This window comes from Apis dorsata, unplaced genomic scaffold, assembly GCF_000469605.1.
Source record: "Apis dorsata unplaced genomic scaffold, Apis dorsata 1.3 scaffold_50, whole genome shotgun sequence".
Classification (NCBI taxonomy): Eukaryota; Metazoa; Arthropoda; class Insecta; order Hymenoptera; family Apidae; genus Apis; species Apis dorsata.
In genome coordinates this window covers 1,190,538-1,201,790 of record NW_006263351.1, presented here as the reverse complement: position 1 = coordinate 1,201,790, position 11,253 = coordinate 1,190,538, and the positions used below count along the sequence as shown (strand labels likewise).

The 11,253-nt window shown below is 29.3% G+C and overlaps 1 protein-coding gene across 1 annotated transcript in view; it reads left to right on the top strand.

Annotated features, from left to right (window-relative positions):
• LOC102673635 overlaps positions 1-5,579 on the top strand; it is an 8,288-nt gene extending 2,709 nt beyond the window's left edge. The window contains 14 exon segments of the mRNA XM_031514669.1: positions 90-180; positions 259-392; positions 492-624; positions 691-734; positions 1,608-1,645; positions 1,822-2,186; positions 2,850-2,966; positions 3,031-3,148; positions 3,857-4,121; positions 4,195-4,308; positions 4,807-4,897; positions 4,985-5,118; positions 5,289-5,421; positions 5,496-5,579. Of these exon segments, the coding sequence (XP_031370529.1) occupies positions 90-180; positions 259-392; positions 492-624; positions 691-734; positions 1,608-1,645; positions 1,822-2,186; positions 2,850-2,966; positions 3,031-3,148; positions 3,857-4,121; positions 4,195-4,308; positions 4,807-4,897; positions 4,985-5,118; positions 5,289-5,421; positions 5,496-5,579 (1,861 nt within the window).
• Positions 5,580-11,253: the final 5,674 nt, after the last annotated feature.

Sequence of the window (11,253 nt, the reverse complement as noted above, 5' to 3'; positions counted from 1 at the left end):
TTTTTTTTTTTTTTTGATAATTTATTACAATGAAAAGAGAAAATATAACGTTATGAAATTTTTCACAGACTAATTTACCTTTAACATAGATACCTGAAGCTAATCGAAAATAGTTACCATACGTATTTATTCGTTTCTATGGGACTGCTGATAATGGCCATTAGCGTGTCGTTATTAGAGGTATAATAATTTTTCAATATGCAACAAAACTTTTTCTTTAATACGATTATTCTGCATGATTTAACAAATCGCTTTCAGGTGGCAAATGGGAAAAATGGTTCGAGAGAATTAGTGCAAGCTACATTTTTGTTCGCTCAATTATTCCACACGTTCATTCTCACCGTTCAAGGACAATTCGTGATAAACGAATTACAAGATGTTTATGAATCCATGTGAGTGAAAATTATTAAATTTTTGTTAAAACAATTGTATCATAAGAAACAGTGTTTTATGATACAATTGTATTTTATTTCTTTTAATGTCCTTTGTAGATACGAATCCCCATGGTACACTTTTTCACCTAGAATTCGATCGTTATACGTGTTATCATTGAGAAGTTGCCTAAATTTTCCCACGTTAACAGCCGGTGGCCTGATCGTATTGAATTTACAATCTTTCGCAGAGGTATATAAGAAATTTGTTGTTTAAACGTGACAAAAATATTTGTACGAATAGAATTTCCATTTTCAGATAATCAAAGCAGCTGTTTCCTATTATACAGTAATGCAAACGACGTAATAATAATGTATTATTACGTACGTATTATGGCGATTGGAATATTATATACAATGGGTGTTAATATGTTTGTCGAACATCTTTGAAATTAATCCTAGATATCAAAACAATCTTTCTTAATATATCTTTCGAATATATTAATATCCTATTCAGAGTGAAGATATAATTTATTATATTTTTATCATTTATAATTTTATTATTTAATAAATAAGCATCAATTATATTGTGTGTAGTAATTTTAATTTCAATATTTTAAACTCTAAGATAAAGGTGTCTCATAAATATATTAATATTCTGTATTTTCATGTATTTGAATAAAGTTCGATACGAAATAAAAATTTAAAAAAATATTAATTGAAGCACATACATTGCTCACTTTTCACACAATATAAAAATTACCAAGATTTTATTTTTCAATCTATGTAGAAATGCATATATCATATTAAAATGTTAAATTGGAAGAAGCTCAATGTTTGAACGTACATTTCATAAAAAGGATTGTTCTTTTTAAAAAATTGCAATTTTTTTAATTATTATTGCAGTAAAACTGAACTATTCCATTTCTAAAAAATCAAATATCAAATTCGTGATCATCCAACACAACACATCCTGTTATCAGAAATAAAGAAAAAACTTAATACTTACAAATTTTGCTTGCAAGATCTAAGTTATATCTCACTATTATTTATATAACAAAATTTATATAAACAACAAAAACACTTAATAAACAACAATTTAAATGTAATCCCACAATGTGTAAATGTAAAAAAAAAAATAAAAATTTAATCGAGCACGAACATAGTAGCATTGTTGAGAAGAAATTGGATATAGAGAAAATAAACATCTTTATCAAAAGATAAATATTTTCTTAGAATTTGCCAATTTGTTCTTTCTGACATTTTCAAATGGAGTGTAATTACGCGAATTGCATTATTTCTCTGTACTGATATTGAAAACTGGATGCCATGATCGATCCACGAGTGGTAAGTTTCGTTTGCAACGTTATATTTACTCGATTTATATCGGCGCAACATATATTTACGTGTAAATGCAATTGAAAAGAGGTTGCCTATTCCTTCTATTGAGGATTAAATTTTGTAAATGGAAACGTACGCGTTGTAACAATGCATTTTAGCAATTTTCAAAAGAGATGCATTTCAATTGAAAGATATGAATTATTGACAAACGTTAAAGCGTGCATTTATCTTCGAGGTCCGACTTGGTCTATAGAATCATCGAAACGATTAATGAGAGTAGCGGCTTCTTTCTTATGCTTCAGTCGGCTCAGTCTAGATTTCATCATGGATTCGGATATGTTGGAGAAGCGATTTCTAAAGATCACAAAAAGATTCGCGAAGTTGAGTGGTATTTGGCCCGATCAAAATAAGTATCTCAAATACATTTCGTGGATTATTATATACATTATTAGTATACCTTCTGTTGTTGTACAGGTACGTGACTATATAACCGTTGATATTTTATGTGTGTATTTCTTGTGAAAATTCTATGAAAATTCATAAAAGAATTATTATATAATTATATTAATTAATTATAAATTATATAATTATATTATTATATAATTTATAATTTATATATTTTTATATTATTACTATTTGTATTATTAATGTAATGTTTATTTAAAAATATTATATCATAGTTAAAGTTAAGGTATTATACATTATGAAAATAATTGGATATAATTATATTTTTGTTTAAATAAAAATTAATATTAATTTTGCCAAAAGCACTTTCACATTTTTAATAAAAATAGAAAATTTAATGCAATATTAATTATTAAGAAGTGGAAATATTTGAATTTATATTTTAGATTCTGCTATGAGTGATTATCAACTAGAAAATAGAAAAAAGATAAATGACAAAATAAAAGGAAATTATTTGATGTACGTTTTTTCATATATCAAAAAATTTGTATAATTTGATAGCTAAAAGAATATATAATTTTTATAATAAAAATCATTTTTTAGATCATAATTCATTTAAATAAAATATTCTACATTCCATCAATCACAAATATTTGAATCTCTTTTGTCTCCTTAGTGAATCTGCTATAAAATTTTTAATAAAATTTCAATTTAATTCAATTTTGATTTTAGGTAGCAAGGATTGTACATATATCTACTGTAAACGTGATAGTAGAGCAATCAGGTATTGCAACTGCGATATTTCTGTTGCTATTAAAAGAGGCTAACTATATTTTGAATGCAACGAAGGTGAAAAGACACTTAGTAATTAAAGTTATTATTTTAATTTAAAATAAATTTGAATAAATTGCAGGTTAAGTCTCTGTTCAACGATATGTACATGGATTGGATGATGGATCGGCCAAAAGAAGAACTTGAGATTATGTCAACATATGCCCAAAGAGGATCTTTTCTTGCAACGTTCTATCTTAGTGAGTCGATTTATATTTCCAAAATTTTATCATAATTTTAGTCAAATGATTAAATATAAGAAACAGGTAATCGTATGAAAATGGCCTCATAGAATTGAAAGAAAAGAATAAATTACGAACAATTAATTCAATTAATTATTTTATTTTATAATTCAATGTAATTTGTATACAATGGAATTAACAATATATATTTGCAATTCTCATAAATGCATATCGTTGAAAATTTAAGAATTTTACTATGATGCATAGTGATGCATAACATACATATAGGAACTTACAATAGCATTTATATAACAACTCAACAACAAATAGTCTCTTAAAAATATATACAAATATTTTATTTCATTATATCCTCTGATTATTCAGAATTGAGACAATTGGTTATATATATAAAAAAATAAACTTAGACAATCAGCACTTTAGAATCATTTTACTGTGATAAATTTTTCTCTCTTCTTTCCTTAAAATATTTAAAAAACTATTTTGAAAGCAACAAAAGAATAAATTATAAATCAGTTAAAAAGTTAATTTCCAATTCAATTTATTTTCATTCAATATCCTCTTTTCTTTCAATCCATTCCCTATTCTTCTTCAACTGTATATTTAAAAAACAATATTAACACTTTTCCAATTTATGAATCATTCTCTCTTGCTTCCTTGGAATGATGGATTATCTGTTACATTCACATATTGAAAATTTACTTCCAGTAAACGCATACTGTTGCTCACTTTTATTCTTACAAGTGCCATGGACAGCTCGTTTGTCGTACATGATAAAATCACAAAACACGTCCCCGCCTATGTTACATGTCATACCAGGTTACTATTTTGTCGATGATGACCGCGACTATTATTACCTCATCCAACTGCACATGAGCCTTTCGATAATCATGGTGGTTATCGTGTACGTCGCCTATGATACTTGTTACATGGTATTCGTGCAACATGTTTGCGGATTATTGGCCGTGGCTGGGTAAATAAATTGATATTACTTTCCCTTGAAAAAATGTTCAAAATTTCATTCAACGAAGATGGACGTTCTTCAGATATCGGTTCAAACACGCGATCGACGATTCTGCTTCGAAGAATTCCGAGGAAAAGATAAGAGAGACGTGTAAAAGAATACGTTCCTCTATTCAAGGGCACGAACGAGCTATAAGGTTCTATTTCCATTTCTATTTCTATCTCTATTTTACTTTTACGTGCTGTCAGTTACAGAAATATTTGTACTCTGCATTATGGAGTAGGAATTTAATCTTTTTTTAGTTTTTTTTACAAATTTTGTTATTTTTAACAGAACTATGTAATGAATTTATTTAAACTTGATATGAGATAAAACAAAATTTTAAATTATGAAATGTTTAATTTTTTAAAATGCTCTATCAGCCTGCTTTGAAAAATATCCATTGAAATTGTTTCCAAAATTGAAAATATGTTAAAATTTTTGAGAATTGATTTTAAAGAGAGTGATTTCAAAATATCGCTTCAACGTGTGTACAAACTTTTAATGAAATCAGAATTTTTTCCAGAATTTTCTTGTATAATGTACAAATATTTTTGTAATTGTGTATTCTATATTTATTAATGAATTAAATGCCAAATTGAAGTATTAATATATCAAGTAAAAGTTTTCTTCGATCATTATAAATTTGAAATAGGTATTTAAAGAAAATCGAGGATACACATGTTAATTTACTTTTTATATCTTTGGGTCTGATAATCATGTGTTTTAGTATCACGTTACTAAAGGTAAATTTAATTGAATTTTGTTTTATTCATAACGTTGAACATGATCGATGATTATTCGAAATTACTCTTGATTATTCGAAATTATAGGTCGTTACGATGGACTATTGTTTGGATTTTTATAAATATTCCAGCTTTTTGATCGTTCAATTGATGCACTTGTGTTATGTGATGATTCAAGGACAATTCGTGATAGATTCGTGCAATGAGATTTACTGTTCAATGTAAGTAATTTAACAATAAAATTTAAAGATAGAAATTTTAGAATTAAATTTTCTTAATCTACTGACAAAGGAAATCTTTTCTAACAATGATATTTTTTTCTTCTTATGGTATAAAAATATTCCATAAAAATTTATTTTATTTTCCAATTTATTTTATAAATGATTTACAGATACGAAGCGTCATGGTACAATATCAATCCAAAAATACAAGCTTTATACATATTAGCATTGCGAAGAAGTCTAACTCCACCTCGTTTAACCGCTGGTGGTTTAATAGAATTGAATATGCAAAGTTTCTCAGAAGTATATATATTTAGAATTAATAATACTTTCTCGAATAATTATAAAATCATTGAAAAAAATATTGGTATTTTCAGGTAATAAAACTATCTGTTTCGTATTATACAGTATTAAGATCGACGTAAAAACAAAAAAATTTATATAAAATATTTATACGATGATATGATAGATGTTATTCAGAATGATATATATTATCGATATCACTATAATTAGTATTACAAAATAATTTTGTAAAAGATATTTTATTTGATATATATATATTATATATAATATATATGATTATACAAGTAAAAAAAACGTTTAAAAAAAAAGATAGTTTTATATCCATTTATATTCTTGTTCAGTATATGAATTTATTTAACGAATTATAAAATAACCATAATTAAGTATTTTAATTTTTTTAATTTATAAAATAATTAAAAATAATAAGAGCACGTTATAAAAGCTCACAATGGATACATTAAAAAGAAAATTGAAATTATTTCTTATCATTGTTGGCGAGATATTAAACTAAATATAGTTTCCAATGCAATATAAAATAAAGATATGTAAAATTTAATCAAATTCAATTATGACTTTTCAATCAAAGTAATGTACACGTATCCTATTTAAAAATAGGAGCTGTGAAAAATATTTGTATCACATATTTCATATATTACAATATATAAATTTAATAACACTTGACTGACTTGAATAATTTAATTAAAAATAATTATTCTTTTAAATATTTTTCATAATAGCAGAATCGCTATTATCATCACGAAAGGTAATAAAATTATTACTCCTGGAAACAAGTCGAATTATTCACTTGTATGTATGCATATGATCGAACGCTTATTAATCTCGCTGCAAAATATTAACCTGGAATCTGGACCGTGGGAGTAGGTCAGCTTAAACGTGCACAAAGCTCGGGGCACTTTCTCACAGAGGGAGCACAGACAAATATCTTTCAAGCTATTCACGGCTCGATGAAGAAGATAACGATACGAAAATCCATATAGATCTTCAACTCTTCTTTTCTACAAATTCTTTACCTTTATCAATTTTATTCAGAGTTTATATAAAATAATCGTCATCACTATAATTTATTTTATTTATTTATATTTATTTTAATTAAATACGAATATCTTCCGATTCTTCTCTCTAATAGAAGAAACAGGTAATGCTTTTGATGGTTTACTTTCAAATGGAAAATGATATTGATGGACGTTCATTAATCATTAATAAGACAATTAATAATTCCATCTAGATATTTTAAAGATAAAGTACACTTAGCAAGGGAGAATAACCGACTTAATCGCTCATTTTTTTCCAGGAGGGTCGCTGTAACAGCAGACACGTAGCAACTTCTTTCGAATAAATATTGGCAAAATGAAAACGAAGTATAGAAGGAATTTCACTTGTGATCAACAAATTTGCCAGCTATCACACATCCATGACATTATGTGAAATTTGATTTCAGCAAAATTGAAAAAAATATTGCAAAAATATTGAAAAGATAAAAAATTTCTTTATTATTTTAATATATATATATCATGTGTAGCTAAGAAATTGTTTTTCTAATAATAGAAATTACTTGTCTAATCTTTGAGTTTTAATAAGGTCAATATAAAGATACATAAGAACATAAATATGGATCTATCGATCGAAAAATCTTATATCCACTTACAGATAAAATCATACGATATTATGAATGATCTGTATACTATTTTAAGGGCCAATTCTTCTACATACATATATTTATATCATATATTATATTTACATATCTACAATATATTTCTAAACGATTTTAAACAATCGATTCTAAACTCGAAAACAATAATTGTTATGCAAAATTCATCCATCACTCTCCAATAAATTAACAACAAATACTTATTCCATATTTACTTTTCTAAAACCATATAATAAGACTACGTGTTAAAATTTACAAAGTTACCTTTTTCACAAGGTAAAAAATTCCAAAACATCCAATTCCAACAAAATCTCAATTCCCAAATCAGAGAATACGAGAGAACCCTCGATTTCTTCTTGCATCTTTCCTGTTGCTCCTCCCCTATACACGCAAGAAAGCTCAAAACGTTCGAGAAAATTTTGCATCCATGCAATGATCGTATACCTCGTTTCTAAATCAACATGAATAATCATTTCAATTACCATCGTTCTTTTTTCGCTCCTCTTTTTCCGCACGCTGTTGCGGAAGCGGGTTTCGGTGCCTTATTACTCTCGTTACAAGCAACGATATTCAAGGCCGTGGGATCGGGCCAGATCGTAGCGACCTTGCGGCACACTCGAGCCTAGTAACCGCGATTAGACGTGACTATCGTTGGAATCGTTTCAGCCTCCTGGACCAGGAAGGAGAAAGAGGAAAAGGAGGAAGAGGAGGAGAAGGAGACGGGCGAAGGAGGATGAGAAACAAGTGGAAACAGGGATGTCGACGATGAAGCTTCCTCGAGATGTCGTCCAGGAAAAATAGGCCGAGGCGACCTGGAACTGGAGGAGGAAGAATTCGTCTTTCGAGGGATCGAGCCGGTTGCATTACGCTTTGGCGCGGCTCTCTTGTGAACCAGGTCAACGATGACTCAGTTCTGACAGCGGACAATAGTTTTATTAACAGACAATAGGGTATAGGATTGATCTATGACGCGTTTTGCATACAGCGTGGTAACGTGTGTGCCGATCGGAAGGATGCAATTGAAGCCTCGAGGAGCGAGTGAGTTATTATTGTTTCCTGCTCGTAAGTATACATGTTGGGAAATCGATTGGCGGCGATTAATGAAAATAAAAAGGTAAGGAGAGAGCAATATTTATGAGAAAAATTATATATATTTGTTGTAAAAATTAATTATTAATTAAAATATTCGTTCGATTTTTTTATTATAATATATCTCTTTTAAAATTCCCTAGATCGAAAAGAATCTCGTATTCTCTACCCTCTCCTCTTATGCAAATCGCGTCAAGAATTTAAATACGCATCAAGGGATGTTTAAACAGGCTTGAGCAAGAAAATTAATCATTTCGATTGAAAACCACCCCTCGAGAGGGTTGACGAAGGGAAATAAATTCGTCGCCATTAAACGTACAACACCCTCCTCTAATGTCTCCTCTAATCTTCTTTTTTATCCCATCGTCACGTGCCTATATCGTTACAGCTGCACCCATTATGCGAGGCGATGCTGTTCCATTGAAAACCGAACTTAATCCACCCAGAACAACTAATATTCTCGTTCCATTACTCTTCACTCTCGATACTTGGCACAATCAATTATTATCTTTCAACCCATAGATCGATTCTCATCATCGAACGACATAACCTATACTCCGTAAACTTTCATCTTATCGATTTCATTTTTAAATCACAAATCGACGAACGATTTCGAAAACACCCGATTCAATTTCTCATTGGTACCTCATCAACTCATTGATCTTCTGAAGGAGAAAGAGAAAAAAAAAAAAAAAATCGTGGATCGACGCAGGTGTCACGGATATGAATTCGAATTCCTCGTTAACAGGCCGGCTCGATTCGAAATTATGCCACGATCGCGCGCTTGCGTACGCGCACGCGCTGCGCATGGCTCGGGGGCACGAGGCTTCTCGCGAAAGTAAAGAATCTAGAGTAATTGGCCACGTCGGGGCAAGGAGAGCGAGTTTTTCTTTCTTTCGACGGATATCTATCGCCAATGGATATCGTTAAATCCCTCCGTTTACAGGACAATAACGGTTCTATGAGTAATTGTGAAAACGGTAGTAGTTTGGATTTCTCCTAGCGTTTTTAAAATCGTGTTACTCTTAGATGTGGTCGCGCGTCGAGGTAATTGGTATGATTGATGGGCGTTCCAAAAGGTATGCAATTATTAAGAGTTGAACTTATTTGGTGGTATCAGATAGTTTATTGCCACCTTCGATATAATTATCTGTTATGATAAGAATGTGTTAATGGGATAATGATAAATTATCAGTGGTAATAATTTCATATCGTTACGTTATACGTCATAAAGGTTTGTTACGATATCGGGCAGATTTTTTGCTGTTGAACAAGAAAGAGAAGAAGTGAAATAAATTAAATTTTATTATGTATCTGTGATATCATTCACTTTTTTTTTTGTTATATAATACTTGAAAATATTAGATCTAGAATAACAGTTTTTTTTTCACATTTCTATGAAACGATTTCGTTAATATAAAATAGAAAGTATCTTAATTTGGCACGAGGAAACTTTTCCAACTTATAAATCTGAAGTTTTAATCTTTTTTGCTCATGCTGCCATTATTATGTCCATCGAATTAAATCTTATGAATAAATTGGATTATTCATAAGATCTAGATCTCGATAAAATTCATATAAGTTTTTTAATATTAATTTGTTAATCTACACAGTGTCTCGAAAAAATAAAGAGATCAGAATATATGAATTACAATTAAAGTGACAGTTATTTTTTATGAAAAGCCAATTGTTTAAAAAATCATTTATTACATATTTATCACACATCATAAATAACTACTTTGAACTTCCAATATTAGAGCAGCATATCTTAAAAAATAAAAAAAAAATATAGTATCTTAATTGACAATGAGATAAGTATAAAACTATGCTTATATTCTGCATATCTTATATCAATATCTCATGGGAAAAATATTCAAAGTAAAATTACAAAAATGCAAAAGCGAATAAAAGAAATCTTTCATTTTTCAGTTGGCGACGAGATTAAGGAACACGAAAGAACAAAGTCGAATGGACATTCACCAATCGAAACGAATCGAAATTGCACAATTTTCAATCGACGATTCGCGTCGCGTTTCCCGTCGGAAGCCACGAAACCATCGTGGCTTGTTCGCACTCGTGGCTCGCCACACGTATCCCGAGGCCATTTATTAACCCCGCTGAAAATTCCCGATGAGACGAGTCGTTAAGACCGATCGTTTGCCCAGCCGAGTTCGTCGATCACGAGTCACGACTTTTACCTTTAAAGAGGCTTCACGCTCAAATTGACGACGTGAATCCATCCCATTTGATTTTATCGCACCCGAGCTATCATTGGTTAATGCCTAGTTTAGTGACTTTTTTTGATTTCGACAATATCACTGTTATTTTATTTTGTTAAAATAAATTAATTGATGAAGAGAAATATTATAAGAGTTATTATTAATTATTATGAAAAATTGAAAATTAAGGATGGAAATCAAAGATGAAAGTATTTGTATCAAGAGATATTTCCTTTTTTTCATAGAGGAAATTCTTATTGTTATTATTATTATTTTATTTTATAAATTTTATTCTTCACATCTTCAATTTTCACCTAATCCGATTCAACGCCAGGATATTTCAACGAAACAATCAATCTGGCAATATCCCGGCTGCCAATTGATTTCCTCTTCCATTCCATGATTGTTCGTTATCAAACAATCGAAAACTGAAAAATTGATTGACGCATATTCGTATATTCATTTAAAAAGTATCGAAAAGAGATTTCGAAATGAAAAATAAAAAGGAGATAAGATGAAATAATGAACTTATCGATAATCGATAATAAAGACTCCAAAATGGAAAAGCAATTATTCAAAACAGAGAATGGAACAAATCATGAATCTTTCAGAATCTTTAAAATCAGAACACCCTTTCAAAATAAAATCTTCTAGCTTTTGAAAGAATAATTTGTTCAATAATATCATTCATAATACAAATCTTATAATGATACATTATATCCTTTTATACATATTTTTACGTAATCCTCAGAAAAATCCCAAATCCAAATACATCCGGCAATCATCGACGAAAAGATCAGAGAAGGAGGATAAGAAAGAATAAAATTAATTCAACAATTCCCATGTTCCCCATAA